The 21,300-nt window shown below is 40.8% G+C and overlaps 1 protein-coding gene across 1 annotated transcript in view; it reads left to right on the top strand.

Annotated features, from left to right (window-relative positions):
• plcl1 (phospholipase C like 1) overlaps positions 1–12,925 on the top strand; it is a 76,642-nt gene extending 63,717 nt beyond the window's left edge. Inside the window, exons 8-12 of the mRNA XM_063887935.1 lie at positions 519–881; positions 3,923–4,126; positions 5,238–5,313; positions 6,805–6,914; positions 7,016–12,925. Coding sequence (XP_063744005.1) covers positions 519–881; positions 3,923–4,126; positions 5,238–5,313; positions 6,805–6,914; positions 7,016–7,222 — 960 coding nt within the window. The 3' untranslated portion in view covers positions 7,223–12,925. The remainder of the gene's footprint in view (positions 1–518; positions 882–3,922; positions 4,127–5,237; positions 5,314–6,804; positions 6,915–7,015) is intronic.
• The last annotated feature ends 8,375 nt before the right edge of the window (positions 12,926–21,300 follow it).

Raw genomic sequence — 21,300 nt, 5'->3', positions numbered from 1 at the left:
ATTTCCTGCAGTAAGCTGCTTCATCGTAGCGTGTAATTAGCGGTAATGCTGCGCCTGGATAGCTTCCTGAGTGACGCTCGCTAAAAGGAAATGTTGTTGGATCCTCTCCGTTAAATATTGTGACTAATTGATCTTATATTTCTGCTATAAACAATTAAAAAGTCTATCTTCTCCTTATGAAGAACTGATGATCTTAGATCAAGTTCAGGTAGGCTACAGACAGCTATCCATTTCTCCTCAGGTAACGAAACATTGAACTCCTTGTGAAGTTGATTATAAAACTAATTAGCTTAGGTTCCCTCTGGCTAATTATTAACGTTGTATGTAGAAGTTCTTATGGCTATCAAACATATCACATATCCATCAGTAAATCTGTAATTAAATTGAGTCTCAAATGTAGACTTTTTAGAACACTAAACTTCCTGTAGTGTGTTATAATGCATGTAAATGGTCTGCAGGGGCTAAAATCCCTGTAGGAGTTTCACACATTCCCATTTCCTCTCCTTGTCCCCCTCCAGGTGAACATGCCGGAGCTGGCCTTGCTGCGCTTCGTGGTTTTGGACGACGACTACATCGGGGACGACTTCATCGGTCAGTACAGCGTGGCCTTCGAGTGCCTTCAGCCCGGATACCGCAACGTGCCCCTGCTGGGCCTGGCGGGAGACCCCTTACCTCACACTAGCCTGTTCGTGCACGTGGCCGTCACCAACCGCCGAGGAGGGGGGAAGGCTCAGCGGAGAGGGCTGTCTGTGAGGAGGGTCGGGCGGAGAGGGAGGGAGTACGTGACTCTGAGGCACACCGGCATCAAGGCGGTGGACGAGACCTTCAAACCGGCGGCGGCTCCACTGAAAGAAGCAACCGACCTGCGGGAGGAGGCACAGGTGAGAGAGGGAGGTTACAAAAAGATAGTTCATCCTAGTCTTTATTTAGTTAAAGTAAAACACAATGGAATATGTTTCTCAATGCCCATTTCTTCCATGATTGAACAATGACTAAAACAGCTCAGAAGTCATTATCCCTAACTTTAACGGCAGCAACATGCAATGACTCAAAACAAATCACACCACAATGTAGTCTTAGAAAAAGGAAACGTCCTTGCTATTCCTTCTCGGTTTGTCTAACACATTCCTTGAGCCTAGCTGTCAGTCCGACTCTGTCCATGTCTTAGTCCACATTTGTGACATAAATGGACGATTCATGGACCCCGTTCATAATGGCTTTCATTTGGAAATCTGGCCGATCTGATTTGTCGTCCACAACCACAATGACCTACTCATCTTCTTCGTGTTTGGGTTTTGGAACGTCAATGCTAATAACATTTACTCCCACTATCGATCAATATGCTGATTATTTTGTCATTTACTCGACTAATTGTTTGTTCCCTTCAGCGTCAAACTATAGTAATATGTCCATCCCAGTTTTTCGTATGAGATGTTTTTATTAGTTTTATATATTTCAGTCATTCATGATGTTTTTTAAACATCGTAAAACCTACTGAAGACGATAAGAGCAACATGTAAACTTCTGTAAAGTCCAGTTAAAGTCCAAATTCTACGAAAAAATTCTAAAACGGACTTTAATTTCTGAATTTGAGCAAAAGTAATTCATTATTTTGCAGAAAATCTCACAATTCTGACTTTTTTCTTACAACTCAAAACAATTATAATTTGCTCTAGGTCAGATCTCAAAGACATTTCACAAAGTCTTATTTGAAGGTAATTTTCTGCCACGTTTTTAATGAAAAATGACTCCAAAAAAAGCTATGAAGATGTTATCTGTCATTCAACTAATCAATCCGCTGACCTATCATTGCTGCCACTTCATATGGACAGCACATGAGCCACTGCCATGTTTGAAAAAACTTTATTTGGTGAACAGAGTTGAACTAAAAGCTTTCTTTGACACTTTTTGCTCCATTGACTCTCGTGTCCAATCCCAGCTGGAGAGAAAACAGAACCAGCTGAGACACAAACGCTCGGGTGTCACTCAGCTTTTGTTTTTCTAAGCTTTGTTGAAGGAGAGATCTGGTTATAGGGGTGAATCAGAGAGTCCACCTGAGACTTCTTCTGTTGTGTGAGTGCGACAAAGAGAGGCAGAGGAAGAAGTGACAAAAGAAGTGTGAGTAGGAAAAGTGGAGGAGGCTTTCAAAGCTTTTATAAATACCAGCAACAATAGCACCTGGTCTCACAACACCCACCAGATTATCGCTGCATATAAAATAAAGGTGGGCGATGTGAAGAGAGTCCTATTTCTCCTTTTTAAAAGACATATATTATTATGTAAATGTACCTTTTATAGACTGAAACTTCCCCCATTCTCAAAACTAGTATTTTCCTCCAGGTGTTAATAAATCTAACCTCGATCTAACATCTTTGGGATTAACTCGATCCAACATCTTTGGGATTAACTCGATCCAATATCTTTGGGATTAACTTAATCACTGAACATCACAAATTCATAACGCTCATGTGGCTGAAGTGGAGCAAATCACCGCAGGCTGTAGCAGCAGATTGTATGAAGATTTTATTTATTTAATTACTCAGGAAGTCCCTCGAGATAGAAATCTGTCTTCCGACGGAGACCTGGCCTAGAAAGCACAACAGCGACAGTTTAGATGGAAATAAAACAGGAAATGCAATTAAAAAAACACACAAGGAAGGAGCTCAAACTGCTTTACCGAGTCTCCTCTTTGTGTTTTATTGATTGCATTTCCTGTTGGTTGTGTCTTATCTGGCATCCAAAGTTAAAAAAAGACATAGACTATCTTCTGCAAGATGACACCTGTAGTGTTTCCTCAATCCATACTAACAGTAACGTCAAGTGTGTGAGAGAAGCTCCCTCTGGAGGGAACACAGGGATTTTAGCCTTTGCAGACCATTTACATGCACACAAACCTATAGAACACACTACAGGGAAGGGAACACCCCCCCCCCCCCAAAAAGGACTTCTTTAAAGCTTAAGACATAAGAATGTTTTTTATGTTAACTTCCCTTAATGCATTGGTGAAATTAACTAACTAACTATACACACACACACACACACACACACACACACACACACACACACACACACACACACACACACACACACACACACACACACACACACACACACACACACTCAGTCAGTCATTGTCCTCTACCTCTTTACCTCTCCTCATCCCTGTTCCTGCCTCTCCAGCTGTGGGCTCATCTGCCACACTCAGTTATTATTCATCACGCCTCTACTGCTGTCTGTCCGAAACACACACACACACACACACACACACACACACACACACACTGACACTGACACTTCCACACAGGTGGGGCGTGATAATTGCTGGTCCAGTTGGGGCTCTGGAAAATCGCGTTCCGGTGCTTGTTTGTGCATAAATTTAAAAAAGTAAACCTTCATAACGGGCCAAAATTAAATTTTCAGCAGATTGTCATGTTTTCAGATCTGCTAACAAACATATATTTGCATCATTGCACACCTGCACCATTTGAAAAAAAACCTGGATTCTCTGTTCCACATTTTTGTGGTTTTGTCTTCTCTTTTTCCAAATGCGCTTAAACTGAGGCTGAAAACACTGGATTAAAAGCGCCATCTCTGCCATATTGATTTAAATCCCAGGAGGGACGGCAGATGACAGGGATCGGATGGGATGTGTGTGTGTGTGTGTGTGTGTGTGTGTGTGTGTGTGTGTGTGTGTGTGTGTGTGTGTGTGTGCTTGTGAAAAAGGACAAGATAAGATAGAATAAGATGTATATAAATGTCTGCGTGCATTTCAAAGTCTAAATTAGGTACTTACGGTGCAAGTGTCACCCTTTCTGACTGTCTCCAGCTCAGTTTTACATCCTGATTTGATTAAATATTCTTCCCCCCTCTCATCCTCCTCTTCTTCCTTGTGTCTCTATCTTACCTTCTTCATGGTCTCCAGAGCACCACTGCCGGCCTCAAAGAGCAGTGTGGGCTCCCTACGGTGGCCAAACTGAAGCAGTGCATCCAGAGCCTGGCCCCACGGCTGCAGGGCCCCGAGGGCAGCATGGGGGCCTCCATGGTGTTGAAGGACGGGTACCCGAGTCTGGAGCCCCAGGTCAATCTCTCTGAGCCGCTGAGGAAACTGCTAACCTCCTACGACACGGTGAGAGAAACCTGGGCGGAAGGGATACTTATGACAGCTGTTTGTTTGGTTTATTTTGGTCATTTTCAACTCTTACCATTTCATTTTACATTATATTTTTAGTGTTATTCTATTATACTTGCATGTAGTTAACTCCTCCTGCATTACTGGCACATTAGTCTTGCAACATGCTTTTGCACAGTCCGCTTTATACTGCTTTCATACGTAATTGTACAGCACAACACTGCTTAGTAAGTGTGCACACACTCATGCACATCCACTGTCCTGACACACAGAGTATGCAGAAAGACACTTGCATGAAGAGACATGGATGAAACAGCCACAAACACTGACTGCCAGCTGTGTCTCCTCCTCCTCCATCATCTCCTCCACACACACACACACACCTCATCACACACTAGCCTTTATTTACTCCTAATGATCACGTCGTGTTGATGCGCTTCAGAGGAGCTCACGATGTTTGACTGAGAACGCAGCGAACATGAGCGCAGCAGGTCAGTGTCATCGAGCCACGGTCGGTGTGATCTCCAGTCGTACATCACACCTCCTTCAGCCTTTCTGGGCACACACACACACACACACACACACACACACACACACACACACACACACACACACACACACACACACACACACACACACACATGCACAGGGCTGAGTCATCGCACACTCACACTCTTCTCTCCTCTCTCTTTCCTGTCATCTTTACTCTTCTTTGATTTTTTTGCACCAATTATTTTTGAAACCAAACTTTTAGTTTTGTGTTTGTCATTCATTTTTCAGCTAGCAGTCAGATGTATTTAAATAAATATAAACACATCACTTATCCTGTTGTCAATATTAAATCTATTAAACCCTCATTCTGTCCCTTTAAATACTTTCAAAGTGCCCCAAAAATGTTCATCGTTTATTTTATTATTATTATTATTTGTATATGAACAATTCACAAAAAGGTGCTGATGTATTTTGTGGATATGAAATAAATGTCCCTTCTTTAAGGTATTTAATTGGAAACTTAAAGACTACTTGCAGTAATAAATATCTGTGTTTTTAACGATGATTGCTTTAAATGAAACCACTTCACTTGAACAAACTTTCCTCCTCTCTTCAGATGATTGCTGCTCAGAAACAGCTGATTGAAAATGCAGATTCTGTTCAGGAGAGGATCGCCCAGGTGCAGAGAGAAGGTACAGTCACAGTGAAAAGGAGGAGGACGTGAGGCGATTTTAAACTAAAGCGAAAACGTTTTTTGATGAGCTCTCATGAGTAAAAAAAGCAGTGCATAACGAAATTCCCCAAATGAGCAAAACTGACTCCTGAACATCAAACGCTTCCTAATGAGGAAACGCCTCAGAGAATCTGTCGGTAAACAACATAACAAGCTGGTGCTTCTGACACTCTTACACACTTGATTTCTAATTGTCAAAGGTGTTTTTCTCTTTTCGTACTTTTTGAAATGAGAGACACATTTAAAGCAGTGGTATCTCTGCTTGAAATGTTGTTAGCAACACATCTGGAGATGCAGCTCTGTCTTGCATTAATGTATTTTGGATTTTCTAGGCTGTTCTGCGTGTAATGTACGGTGGTCAACAAATGCAAACGCGCTACAACAATTCACCTAAAACCATTTAAAGAAACGCTCTGCAGCTCCAGAAGCCATGCAAATATAAAATCACAAGTGTACAAGAACACATGCAAATGAAGAAACCTCTGCACCAACATCACAACACATGCGTAGCATTTAGAAAACAATGACCAACCTGATACAAACATTCATAGATTTACAAAAAGCACAGCAATAAAAGTGAGGCACACAGCTGGGACCGGAGCTCCTTTTGACGTTTGTGACTTATAAAGAATGCCAACTGTCTCTGTTGGCCGAGTTAGTCTGATTCATAATTGTACGTTTTTTTGTCTGTATTTTATTAAATGACTAGGTTAGCTATGTTATGCTAGTTAGCTTACAGCAGATCTGCAAAAATATCAGGAGTCATGCGATCACATTGTTAAAATAAGCCGATAAAACGTAGGCTACATTTTGGGTAAGTTTTTAGTGTCCAACTTATAATCCCAGCTCCGGTCCCAGCTGTGTGCATCACTTTTTAGTGTCCCCTCGTGTCCGTTGTGTTTTGGGCTTCTTTTAGCTTTTTAAATAAACCCTGCGCATGTTTCCTCATTTTGGTGAATGTTCTCCAAGTGCTGGGCAAGTGTTGTAAAGTTGGTAAAGATGTTTGTGTTTCTATTTCTGCATCATTTCTGAAGCTGCAGCGCGTTTCTCCCAATGGAAATGTTTCGGGCTGTTGTAGCGGTTGTTCCTGTCAGCCACCTTAGCGATGTAGCTGTACAGCAGTTTTTACAGTGAATAGATCCATACCTACACACTAAACCTGTGTATTATTAGACCTTTCCACTGTCTTATATAACTCCTGACCTTTAAGTGGCAATGCAAATGTCATGAGGGCTGGCATTTTGCTTGCTCTTAAATATTTAAATCCAGTACCTGACTGACAACGAGTCCATCAGGACCTGTTGGTAAAAGCCAATAAGTGTTAGTCATGAAACATTTTCTCTGGCAAATCTCTCCTACAACAGATCAGTTATAATTGCCCTGAATTTGAATTGCCGATGCCCACCCACCTGTGCAAACGGATGCAAATCTGCTGTTTGTGTTTTTCCAGGCATGGACTTCCACGAGGATCTTTCTCGGCTCGGGGAGAAGGAGGGACTGAAGGGCCGCAAGCTGAGCAAAGCTGTGGAGAGTTTCACCTGGAACATCACTGTCCTCAAGGTACAGCGTTAATGTGGATCCTTTAATCATTTTAACTTTGATTTTGTTTTTGGGTGAGTGTGAAAGGTCTGAGTTGGTGAGTGTGTTCCCGTCTGCTGCAGGGTCAGAGCGATCTGCTGCGGGGAGCAAAGATGGATTCCCTGGACGCCCTGAGGCAGCTGGCTCTGGCCTGTGAAGCCTGTGGACTCACCTCCTCCTCCTCTTCCGCCAACTCCTCTTCCTCCACCTTCTCCACAGCCGAGCTGCACTACTCCTCCCACCCGCAGTCCGGCCGGCGAAGCAGCACACACGGCAACGGACGAATCTGATGGAAAAAGGGGACTGGAGAGGAGTATTTACAGAGGATTACGGAGATGAAAAAGACTGCAGGAGTGAAAAAGCAGCACAGGAGACAGAGGATTTCCTCTCAGGCAGAGTGTGTGTCGCTTTATCCCCTGCAGTGTGTGTCTGAACCAGAGCAGTATCTCTGTCAAAGCCTTATGATGAGGGTCCGGCCAGCAGAGAGGCTTTCCATGAATGTCCAAACTCCGCCATGGAGAACAAAGAGAGACACAGGTTTCTTGAACTTTTCACGCCTCCTGCTTATTTTTCTGCAGGAAAACCTGTGATTCAACACTGCAGCTCTGCGGGGTGTCCCTCATTACAGAGGAAGTGACAGACACCTGAATGATTAGTGACAACGGGTGATTACCGTCCTGTTGCTGTTCAGAGGTAAAAAGCAGAAAGGAGGAGATGTAGAGCTCCTGAGACTACATTTTCTCTGCCTCGGCATTTCAGTTCGTCCCCTGGGAAGGCAGCAAGTGTACCTGTGTGTGTGTGTGCAAGTGTGTTTACAGGGTTGCAGTTGCTATTAGGGGCTATAAGAGATTGATTGACAGGATGGGACCCACAAAAAGCACACAGGTAGAGAGTTACTAATTCAAGTAGCCTAGATTTTTAGTGCAAAATGACTTTTTTAATGTTTTTATGGTACGCTAACGTTTGTTTTTAGATGAAGCTAATGCAATTGAACTTATGCAGTAGTTTATTGAAGAAAAAAAAGCACTTAAGGAGCCATTTAGTGAAATTTTATCAGGGTCAGAGCAGGCATGCTGCACCAGCTAGTGGGTTTTATCAGATATTCACAAGGTTGATCAACTAAAAAAATAAGAAGATGATACCGACCTTTAGCAACTAATTAAGAAATGATGAGAGGAGCAACTCAGGTGACGCAGTTTAAAGAGCAAGAAACTCCATCAGAGGAAGGAAGTCAGGGTGACATGTACCGTGTAAAAAGCCCCAAACTCAAACTAGAATCTTTTCCTAAACCTAACTGAGTGGTTTTGTTGCCTTAACCTAAAGAAGTTAACGGTAAAGTTATTTTACAGAGTACCGGTATTCAGTGGACTTTTTGCCTTTTAATTGATAGAACAGCCATAAAGAGAAAGGGTTACAGTAACTTGCAGCAAAGGGTGACAAGTCAGATTTAAATCCCACGCTGCAGAAAGAATTAACCCTATAAATCTAAATTTAAGTCTGCTCGAGACACGTTTTGTTGCCTAAAAGTGTAGAAATTGCTCTGTTTGTGTTGGAAATGTTACGTTAAGTTTAGTTTTATAACCCCTTACCACTAAGTTTCTCCTTAAATACATAGTAAGTGCAGTTTGGCCCATCTGAGGTATTGAAATGGTAGTGATAACCGTTGATAATGCACATTTAATCAGCTGATAACATTCAAAATAAGATGATGGCACATAAAGTAAGTCTTGATATCAATATGAAACCTTTTCCTTTAGCTGAATCCTCCCATACTAAAAAGACGACAGCTGTTCCTCCAAAGCTCATCGAAAAAAGACAGAATTAGCTCCCAATAAATTTCAGATAAGAGATATGAAACTCATCTAAAGTACTGACGCATATTAATGAGGCTTAGTTTGAGTTTGGAGATGTGGAAAGTCAGCCAAACATTTATTGAATTGACTGCATTTGTAATTTCTGGACTTGGCAAAATCAGAGATCATGCTGTCTGTTAAAAGGCCTGAAATAACTCCACAGATTAGTCGCAAAATCCCGATCAGAGGTGCTTAATTATAGTGCAACTTTGAGGATTTTCTGAGCTACAGAGAACCCAAAGACCCCCTTGCAACTTTGAGCACACTTTGCTCATCCAACTGCTTTGACTACTGTATTATTGTGTGGAATAACCAGCAGCACACACACACACACACACACACACACACACACACACAGGCTCTTGTTGTCTCATCTGATTGTTTTGGAGTCTGTCACGGTCACTTGGAGAGGGGACGGCTGAAACAAGAGGAGAAGAGGTGAAGAAGACACACAGTAATTGAAGAAGTTGTGTGTTGATAATAATTGTAAACGTGTGGATCACATAACCTGTGGGCTAATGGACGCTCACAGTTTGAACATGTGTGTGTTGTGTGTGTGTGTAGAACAGATTCCTGCAGCATTAATGAAGTACACTGTATGGATGTAGCAATAATAATGAGTTACAAGAGAGTCAATGAAGCTGTTTGTGTACTGACTGAAGGATGAACACAATATAACTAACTTTATAGGCTCAGTGATGCGTTTAAGTGTGTATAAAAAATGGTGGCTATTGATGATAGTTGTGCTTACATGTTAGTGATGGCGTTCCTCTTGGCCTTTTGAGTGTAACTGTGTGTTTTTAATTAACAAACTCTGCTTTTGTAATCAGTTTCTTGTGATGCTGCGTTCGAACCAAACTTGACAAAAGTGATGCTAAACGACCAGGACCAAGCTAACCAGAGTTTATTTTCTTCTGAACAAAATCAGATCTCTATAATGACGGTGATTTTCAGGCTCTTAAATAATCACACAAGGTATTTTTCCTAATCTCCCAAAAAGTTAACATTTTGGAGATTAAAGGTTTTGATGTCATTAAAAAAGATCAATGTTGCAGGTGGGCAGAAACCGTTTTCTCTCCCAAATACTGCAAACCTTTTAAGCCTCTTCAGTGAACTTATGAAGACATTTTGAATGTTTGCTCTGCCCTTTAAGGAAGGCAGGAAGGTGGAGACGAGGCACACAGCTCATCTTAACAGCAGCTCAGCAGCATTTTGCAGTGGACAGGATGTAATGAGAAACACAGAAGAACGGGCACCAGGTTCACTAACCTCTCTGTGAGTGTTGTGCAGGGTATATTCAGAAGTGCATCCCATATGTGTGTACACTTTCTTCCAGCCTTTCATTAAGCTTCACATTCCTTTTCTCAAGCGCCTTGGCTCTTTTTTGGTCCAATATTCTCATATTTGTTAGTGCATTTGTTGCAATGCGCTTAATTGCTATAAAAACCTGAGACCATAAATTGGCAAATGCTTCAAAATTGAAAGGTTGATGTGCCATTGTGAGCCGTAATGGTCTAAATGTTCCAGTCAACGCTGGAAATATTTCTTATAAACAACACTGGGAGTTTTGTTTAAGTCAATGCCACTATTCTTTAGGTTTCATCTTCAACAGTATGTTAAATGTTACTGGAAGAGTAGTTTTTCTAGCAATATGAGACATATTCATAGAACAATCTGCCACAGTTAGACATCCTTGCCAAAATAACCCTGCAGCAATGATGAAACATGTGATCAGTTCAGTAAAAACCAACACATATTTCCTCCTTACAGTAAGCATACAATGTCAAAGATATTTATGGAGTATAAACCTGACATATTTTGACAATTGAATAGATCATTTTGCATGTGAAGGCTTTAAACAATGAGAAAGAGTCTGTCAATTTTACTGAGAATCAACTAGTTAAATTGAAAAAGCAAGCCCAGTGCAAAGGGTTTGACTTTGCACGAGCCAGAATAAGTGCAATCTGCTTGAATTAATGAGTCAAATCATTTTGAAAAAACAAACTAATTGTTTGGAGATTTCAACTTTGAGAACAAATGACTCTCAAAAATATAAATCTCCTTCCAAAATTGAGCCAAAGCGATTGAGAAACTCTATCCTGGTTCATGCCTCCTCTCTCCTTCATCCTGCTGCTCCAGCTGAGGCTGCAGGTGGGAGCTGAGGCTCTGAGTCACTCTGAAGCCACAGCAGGAGGCTGACCTAATAACATTTTCCATGTGTGTTGGGTTTTTGTGTGTGTGTATGTGTCTGAGAGAAGTTTCTAAAAGTAGATGACTTATATAGCAAAGGTTGATGGATAGAAATCAAAGAAGAAGAAGGGGAGGCTGATATTCACATCTGGTAGCATGTGAGGATGTCTGGGCTCACCTGCAGAGCATCATAATTGGCTGTGAGCAATAGACAGACTGACAGCACCTGCTGTTTGGGTCTATTAATAACACCCTGACTCACAGGAGGCCTTTGGGATGTGTGTGTGTGTGTGTGTGTGTGTGTGTGTGTGTGTGTGTGTGTGTGTGTGTGTGTCATGTTAGCATGGTGCCCTATTTCCTGACCTGATGGTGCAAACTGGTTCTGCCAAAGCGATTGCCAGGCTATTTAGCCATGTTTTCTTTTGAATGTGCTGAAGCAGAAGCCTCTTTGCTGGATCTCCACTGCCCCTGAGAGGCAAGTTTATGACAGCTATGATTTTAATAGCACCTCTCTCAGAGATCTGCTTACCTGCAGGGAGGATATCCTCGCATAAATGATGCATCAGTAAAACATACTGCAGTATTAGCTTTCTGGCTTTCGGTTTATATGATGCAAACACTGGAAATACAACTGGGTCAGAGAGCAAGCATGAGCGGAAGAGGGGTCAGGTTTTAAAGTATATCTATGCTATAGATTGTGACATGTAATAGCAGCTTGTTAGTTCAGTGGAGAGTGACCTTTGCAGGGTGTCAGTAACACCTGAGTCACTCATTTGTAGCCGGAGGATCCTGTGAATCATACCTGTGTTCTTGCCATGACCACCTGCTAAATTCAAATAATTGAACACACATAGCATGTATAAGAAATAGATAGAATGTAATGTCTACCTTCCATGCAGTGGTTTTATCAGTTTTTTAGTGCACATCATGTCCAGGTTTATTTTTTTGAATGTGACAGTGTAGTGATGCAAATAAAGGCAAATAACTTCTTCAGATTTGCATAGCCTCGTTGAAAGCTGCCTAACTGACAACATCTGTCTCACAGGGTGCATTTTTGCTTATCATTTGTTGTCTGGCTCTGAATTTCTAACTATAGAAAGTCAATACAATACTCTATTCAGCAGTTTTAGATTCCCCACAGCAGCATATATTTTATTCTAATCCATCTTCTCTATTGCATTAGCTCACAATACTTCTGTTTGCTCTTATCAAAAATAAAACAGTGCATGAAATTCACTTTGGCAAGTTTTGGGAAACAGTCAGCAGTAAGGCAAATCATACATGTTACGTTCTGAAGAAGCTTGCAGAAACAGCGGTATGATTCTTTAACGGTTGAAAATATTGTATTAGTTGTAAAGGTCTTTTCATTTCTGCACTCACCTGATGTTTACCTCTGCAAAAGGCACTGCTAATCCACTCATAGTGCTTTACTTTGCGTGCAGTATATTGTATCTTGTTTGTAACCCAATCCTGCACCCTTCACTTCCCAGAATAAGCTTAGAAGTGGAACAATGTGTAGGGAGTGGGGTGCAGTGTATCTCTGTTAGCCATTTGTCTTAACCTACAGCTCTCTCTGTGCTTAACATTCAGCTGAATAATTGAAGGAGTTGTTCATACCTGCCATAGTGATGTGGACAAAGTCGTGTAAAACACTCAGACTTGTGTAAAGGTACTTTTAAGTTCTCTGTAACCCGCTGACCTTTAATCCAGTGTGGTGTCCTGCTCTTACAGTCACTGTATGTTTTTTGTAAAATAGATGAAAAAAAAGACCAAAAGAAGAAAAATATTTATTGACGTGTGTTTTGAAAAACATAAATAAATATATAATTAACTAAATGAACCTTTCTTTTATTTTTGAAAAGCTACTGTGTTTTCTATCTGATCAATTAATCAAATATAACAAGAGTACAGTATGTATCCGACTAATAAAGTTATCTTTTTCTGACCAAATCCTGTCGTTGCCTCCACTTTATCTCTTTTATGCTGTCAAGTACATGTAGACTTTCCTCATCTAAAACAAGTGCACTGTTGGTTGTAGAAATGTCACTTTTGAGTCCGACAAATCTTGATCTCTCACTATTTTTGGTGTTAAATGTTTCAAACCAAAGTACCAATCAATGAATGGAGAAAATATCAATCCATGATGAAAAGAATCATTACACACATCAGATGTAAAACACACTTTTACATGGATGCATGAGTATCAATAACCTAATGATATAATATTTGGTAACATAAGCCTTTAATTTATTTGCATGGCATACTTTTCCTTTTTTAGCTTCCTGATTTATGTATTTATTTGAACTATGCAAACATTACATTCATCTCAGGAAAGAGAAGAGATGATTTATGCCAGATTTGAGCTAACAGCTAGCTTCCTGGTACTAGCATACAGCCTATAGTTTTAATCAGTTTTAATTAACCAGCCTAACATTTGTACTGCAAGACTTTTAATGGTGTATTTTTATTTTAATGGTAACAGTTTGTTTTTTTACTTGAGTTTACAAACAAAATAACACGTTTAGCTTTTTCTACTTCCGGTTTGTACAGTCAGAAACAGAGTGAGGTTTCGTTGGTTGCATAAACAATCTTTGAGTGAATTTACGTTGGCTCCATTAATTGTGGTTTGCCAGCATTTGAGGCAGAAATACGGTTAACTAGCATCAGAGTACACTTCCTCAAACCCCTGATGTTGGTTATTTTAAACAAGGAAAGTCTGCTGTTTGGTAACACCTGCGTAGATAAAATAATCGTTTGAGATTATTTAACGTTGTAGCTTAATCCGGGTACTTTGACGAGCGGGAATTGAGGATTCGAAATGTAATTGGGGAAGACGAGCCGATGGAAAATCCGCCATTTTTATCAACAGGTTGGTTAAAAATATTAATTTATTTCCCAAAATGTATCTGAAACTGTTTTTTTCCGTTTTACAATAAGATCATGGGTGTATAAGACTCTATTAGCAACATTTGAAGTGAGCTAACTTTCTGTTTTAACCCCAAATTAAGTGGTTTAACTCCCTCAGTAGTTTAGTAGTCTCGCCATCCATGTTTGTTTACCCGCTGACGATCTGTGTTATATTACTCATTAAGGCTTCCGTGGAGAGATACCATGTTTCCATATACCACCAGAACTGGTGAGTACCATCCATGTTACTGTAACTGATGGAAAAGGTGGCAAAAACATTTCCATTTTAAAGGTATTTGCCTTACTAATTATTTTTCTATGGTAGTATGAGCATACTGTATCCCAATTATGTTTCCTACAATACGCTGTTCACACACATTCCTTCGTGTCCAATTTGACCCTTTTCAATTGGAAATATTTCATATTGTAATCCCTGTAATTGGACATTTTAGCAGTGATATGCACGTCACAGTTAAAAATCATGCTCTTCAAAACCGACAACATATATTTAAAATGCAAAGAAAAATACTTGAAAGCCAAAACAAACTGGATTGAATTAAGTACTTAATAATATAACTCAAACCATACCTTGTTGGGCCTTGAATGAAAGGTTATTGGGCATGGAAAAACCTTGAATTTGATGTTTTTCACTTCTGGAAACCCAGATAAGGCTATGACCTTGGGGTATTCTATGACGCCACCGACTAGGTGAATTCCCAAAAGTGTAGGCCCATTACATTGAGAGCCATATGGCAGTGTGTACAGAGGAACCTGGACCTGGGAACATAGGAATGACTCATGGCAGGCTGCTGCAGGTCATTTGCAATGTCTGCTGTAAAGTCACTGCTGTTGTTGTTCCTGCAAGGTCTCAGGTCATTATAAAGCTGTCAACAGTTCAAATATGTGACTTCCTGTTTGCACCACCTTCCCCGCCGCTGCTGGTATTTTGGACTTTATTTCTCTGCTGCTGCTTTTTGCTTTCCCTGTTGGTTGTCATATTAGCTGTATGGTTGTTTTGGGATCTTGGGTCCAAAGTGAAGGGTCCTCTATATCCTAAAATATTGCTGCTTGTTAAAAATGCTCAACAGATGTTTAGTGTTTGCTAGTGTGCATGGTAGTTTCAGTAAAGTTGTTTGATTTCCCTCATGCTATTTAGCTGGCTGCTAATTCTTCACCTCTCTTGCCATCTGCCTGCAGTATGTGATGTATTTGCGTTGGTATTAACAGCAAATTGCCCTCCTGCTGTTGCCTGTTGTGTTTGTTTATGTGTTTATTAAAATGATCCCCATTAGCTAATGACATGGGAGTCAGCTAATCTCTATGAGGTCCAACCTGAGGTTCAATACATAACACATTACATCATAAACAGTAATTGTGTACTGTACAATTATAATAATTACAATCCAGTAAAGTGATGTTGATGCAAATGACCAAAGATTAACACAGTTTTAACTCCTATTATTTAGTTTTTCATCTGCATGCCAATGAATGCTTTCCAGTTTGTAATACCTCTCTATATGGCTGTACATCTAGTGTTGTGGTTTTCTGTTTTTTTGCACGTTAGGCTAATACTCTGTATCTCCAGCAGGAGGAGCCAAACAACCAGCTATTTCCTTTTGGATCACCCTAAAATCAACCAGTTAGTTCATTGCAAATCATTTATAACATGCACATCTTACACACTGAATGCTAATAAGGCAGTCTAATGAGTTTAATTAGCTGCTATTGATCTCTTCATTGACATTTAAAAAATATATTTTTGAAGTTTTCATCAAACGTGAAATTATGCATGAACACTTACCTCTCTTTCGTGTCATATTTAAGGCAGTTGGAGATTTTGCTTTACCGTATGTATGTATGTATGTATGTATGTATGTATGTATGTATGTATGTATGTATGTATGTATGTATGTATGTATGTATGCACAAAACAAAATAGACAACCATCAAATATTTTTTATTCTCAATAAATATGCTGATTATTTTCTCGATTAATTGATTAGATCTTGATGAAATGGTGCCTACGACATCTTCATGTTGATAATTTGATTGGACTAACATACCCAAATAATATCATTTAACTTAATGATATGGAACAAATACTGTTACAAATCCACGAGATGCTGACACCAGCGATGGGCTCAACGGTGCCATATGTAACCGTATTTGTTCCATATGATTAGGTTAAAATGTATTATTTGGGAATGTTATGATATGCTTGGCATTTCAAAATAAGAGACAGTTAATTTATTAATTGTTATTTCACTGATATATTTGTTTTCTCTCTATCATCACTACGACTCTAGATCCTGTCTTTTTTTGTGAGCAGATTGACCTATATTCCTACGGCATGTTGTATTTATATACAATCTTCTTTCCTGAGAAAAGTGACAGGATTGTGTGTGCTGTAATATAGGAGATGTGCATGTTGCCTGTAGATGGAGACAGCCCTTGTCAGATGGTGTGTATTGTAGTGTACAGTTCACATGTCATCAATTGGGAACACAACAAGCCTGGCCACCTGGTAGTGATGTGATGTATTGTCTTTTATATTTGGGATGAAGAGCAGTACAGTCTCTGTATCCCCCCCGCCCACCCTCCCCTTCCCTGAGGAGGTGTGGCGCAGCAGATGGGAGGTGATGGGACTGTGTGGTAGTGTAGGCGGTGACATGACAGGCTGTCAGGCCCTAATGCAGCCCAACATCTGGAGCTTGTTGGCCGCGTCACTTCTTGCCTGCCGGCGGGGTCCTTTTAGCCCGGGGCCAGGAGCCACCCTGAGGGACCGAACCCGGGGCAAAACCTGGGCCTCTGAGACAGGAAGCAGCAGCCATAACGCTGCACGTACAGAGAGAAACACTCAGCCTGCTGCAAGTGAAAGCAGGAAAATCAGGCTGGTGGTGGGGGGGATATTTACTTAGCAGCAGCAGGGAGTGCATGTGTCTCTCATGTGCATAGATTTCATTTTCAGTTTTTTTATCAACATATTTGATAGTGTTGCATTTTAAATATCTTTTATATATCAAGTTTAAAGATGTTGCATTCAGAATCAGAATGGAGTTGCCAGGTACCTTTACACAAGGAATTTGCTTTGGTGTATGGTGGGGCAGACATAAACACAACATAAGAAAATAATCTGTAAGAAATGATCAAAAATATAAAAACTACAGAATAGAAAAAAAAGAAAATATTCCCCAAAAACATTTATCAATAAAGAGAACGAAGAGAAATATTAACACCAAATATAACCCATTTTTTAGAAGAGTATGGAGAGGAACATGAACAGAGATGTTGCGTAACTCCATGTTACACACACAAAGCTGAATACTGATATTAATTTGACTCTAAAAGCACTGTGGCCAAAATATGAACAATAGAATTATGCAATATTCATTTAGTTTCTTTCCCTCAAAAATACTTCTTTTCAAGGCTTAAATTCAGTTATTTGAGTTTGAAGCAGCACTCAGCTGCTTTAATGGAGACTGGTATTATCAGCACCACTTTGGGAACATTATTGACATAACAAGAGATTTTTCCTTATCCTGCAAGCACTGGCTTTATGGAAGGAAATCCTGCAGCATGCACTCTTTGTGCCCCAGTTGTGTTGCATCACAAAATCCTGCAGTCTGTATAGCTCTTCAACATGCTGCCGATCATTTCAAGATACATTACATCACTGATTAATGTTCTAATTCTTCAAAATGGAAGATTTTTCCTGTATTCTTAAATAATTAACTGTCAATAAAGGGAAATATTCTGTAAAGCATCCTCTTATGGACTGTATAGGGCCAAGAACATCAGGAAAGGAAAATGCATTCAGTTTGAAATAACTCCCATTTCTCTGCATCCTTTGAAGACGTCTTTAATAGCCCATCATAAGGCTTCCTCTGTGAGTGGGTGGTAGACGCGACTTCATGCACAGCGGGATAATACAGGGCCTGTTAAAACTGTTAGCGCCATCCAGGCACTGTGCTATTAGCGCTTCACGCTCGCCTTGAGCTTCCAAGAAGCAAGTGCCTCTTCTATTTTAATGACAGCCCTCACCCAGAGGTAATTTCACTGTGATTAAGGCAGGAGGGGAAAAATCATCTCTTAAAAGTCTCTAAATTGCATCTTATTTATCCACCTTTTAACTAACTACAAAAGGCAGACAGACAATGGCACCGCATGTTTCTACCCCTCCTGATTGAACAATTATACGCAAGACATTATCTGGTCCATCGTTATATGGGTATTAAATAGAGGAGACACAGAGCGAGGCTTTGATGGAAAAGTTTAGATGAAAGAAATTTGTTTTTTCTTTTAAAACCACCTTCCTGATGCAGATGGACATTTTGATTTAATTTTAATGCCTCATCTCTGGTTTTAATTTGTATACATAAATTGTATGAGGCCTTTTTTCCATTGTCAGACTTCCAGATTGATTCCTGTTCTTTCTGTTGATGTGTAAGTCCAACAAGCTTTCTCAACCTCAACAACTTTTGAATGTGTTGTCATGAAAATTCACACAGCCATTAATGTTCTCCAGAGGATGATGCCTTTGGACTTCAGTGTTACCCACACCTTTCCTCTAGCATCACCTTAATGTCAAAGTTCTATTCCTTCAAATACTTACACATCTATCTGATGGATTGGCACAAAAATTAATTTTACCCATTTTTCTTATTTCTAGAATAATATAGCATGAGGCGCTGATGTCGCTTCCCGCTAAAATTAAGCCCCGCCCACTTTCTGGTGAAAATCCTGCATTAAAGCGAAGCGGAAAATAATAGTGTCTTAAAGCTGCTGCGTCATATATTCCACCTCCGACAACAAATAAATCCAGAGGTTTCTTTACTTCCTCTCCTGAAAAAAGGAGAGTGAAAGAAAGGATCAGAAATCTCAGTCTCAGGGTCAGCCTGCTGCCTGCCACTCGTCCCCCGGCAGACCCACCGGACACCCATCCCCTATTTATTCTCCGTAAGCTGTCTCTGCCGTCTGACCAGACATCTGACCCCATCTCCATATTTCTGGACTCAGTAAACCCTTTCTGACCCACAGAGAGATTGTTTTCTGGCATCTCTTTAACATTTTAGGGGGAAAATCTGTGTCTGAAAGGCCTAGTTTTGAATATGAATTGCTATTTACAGATTATGTGGCATTTTAATGCGTACAAGCTTACAATAAATCAATGCATGTTTAATATAATGTGGGAAAACTTTCAGGCTAAATAAAGGAAAAGTGGATTTCGAATGTGCCACCAAATTTGGGTTTTTACAGTCAAAGTTTTTCCCCTAAACCCTTCACTGCTCTCTTTGTGAAAAGTCTTGCTGTTATCAAAACTACTGTGACATTTACATCACAGGTTTCTCAAGTGCAATCTATAACTAACTACTACATTCAAGAAAGTCACATATTGTTCAAAAATCAGTTTCAATGCGATAAATGCTTCTCGTCTCAATGAAATCACTCCTATTGTGTGAGTCGGAGACTATATATAGATAATTACACTCCCCAGAATCACTGTTGCACCTCTCCGAGCCCTCCCGCTTCACGGTACCTGAGAAGTCCCGCCCCCCCTACCTAGGCAATCACACGGCATCTTCACACACATTGTATTATAATCACAGCCAATCACAAAGTTGCTAAAGTTACCTCCGTATTATCCTCCTAAATCATGCCTCCTACTCGATGCTTTTCATTTATTTTCTCACTTGATTGCCTGCTGGAAGACTCATCAATCAGCGGAGCGTCGGCCACACCGTCACTTTGTAACAACTGCTTTGCTGTATGTTGAATTGTCTTTTTACACACACACACACACACACACACACACACACACTCCTCTAGCTAATGTTGCTAATGTTAATAGCTTGTGCCGCTTTAATTGGTTGCTAAACGCTGTGAGCAGGGGTCCCACTGTGTGTTTAATGAACAGGTAGCACTCCATGATTACAGCAATCTAAACCCACCACCCCGCTGCTGCAGATTCCCCCCACACACACACACACACACACACACACACACACACACACACACACACACACACACACACACACACACACACACATCCTCGTACGCAAATGGACAAAGGCAATTTGCGCGGCTCCTGTGCGCTGCAGGATGCTGGGTAAATTAGAGACGAGGGAGAGAGAGAGCAAGGAGACAACAAAAGAAAATGAGCGCAAAAAAATGATTACTGGTTTATGAAGAGAAGAAGGAATCATTTCATAGCACCCGGGCCGTGTGTGAACAGTGGGTGATTTGCTCCAGAAGTTATGTGTGTGTGTGTGTCTGTGTCTTCTTTGTCTCGTTTGGTTGTAATTGTGTTTGAAATCCGGAAAGCATCCTGTCTGTTCTTCTTCCTTTTCTTTTTCATTTTCATTTAGATTCATGAAATTATTGAAACAGTTCTCAAGAATCACGGAGAGAAGAACTTCATTCCAGCGCTCCTCTTCCTCCGCTTCTTCTTTACTTTTCTTCCTTCTCCTTTCCACCCTCCTACTCTCCTCACTTATGGTTTCCTCCTCTTCTTTCCTCTCCTCACTCCTCTTGTTTCCTCCTCTTCCTCTCAGGGTTTCCTCCTCCTCTTATCCTTTTCAATCTCGTTTTCTCCTCCTCTCTCCTTTCTTGTTCACTTCCCTCCTCTCCCCTCCTCATCCTTCCTCTTTTCACTTCTCCCCTCCTGTTTCCTTCCCTCCTTCCCTTTCTAATCTTCCCTCTTGTTTCCTCCTATTCTATCCCTTCTTGTTTCCTTCTCTATTCAACCCACCTTATTTTCCTCCTCACTCATTTCCTCCTCTCCTATCCTGTCCTCTCTTCACCAATGGTTTCCTCCTCTCCACTTCTCCCGTTTTTTCCTCCTTGTATCCTCTTCTACTTTCTTGTCTCCTCCTCTTCCTCTTCCCTCTTGTTGTCTCCTCTCCCCGTTGATACCTCCCCTACTTTCTTGTTACCAACTCTCCTCTCTCTTTTCTCCTTTCCTCTCCCATCTTGTTTCCTTCTCATCTCACCTCCACACTCCTTTTTCCTCCCCTCCTCTCCTCTTGTCTCTCTTTTCTTCCTATGTCCTCTCTGATTCCCGTTTCTCACTTTACCTCTGTATCCTCCTTTACTTCCTGTTTCCTCCTCTCCTCTCATTTATTCTTACTTCCTTGTTGTCTTGTTTTCTCCTACTTTCCTGTCCTCTTGTTATCGACTCCCCTCTCCTCCCCTCCATCTGTTAGTCCTTGTCTATCCTGAGGCAGAGAGAGGGATGAAGATGTGAGGTGACGGCCTTCTTCCTCCTCTCTCTCTCCCCCACAGAGCCGAGTCTCTCCCTGTGTAAACGCACGGCTGGGTGGCAAACCTCTTGTTGCTTACATATTTGTTCAAACATGTGCACGTTGCTCAGTAGTCCTCCCACACATGTATATAAACCTCTGCCCATCTCAGCACCAGGG

This window comes from Eleginops maclovinus, chromosome 7 (genome assembly GCF_036324505.1).
Source record: "Eleginops maclovinus isolate JMC-PN-2008 ecotype Puerto Natales chromosome 7, JC_Emac_rtc_rv5, whole genome shotgun sequence".
Classification (NCBI taxonomy): domain Eukaryota; kingdom Metazoa; phylum Chordata; class Actinopteri; order Perciformes; family Eleginopidae; genus Eleginops; species Eleginops maclovinus.
Note: the sequence above shows the minus strand (reverse complement) of the source record. Positions and strands in the feature narration are given on the sequence as shown.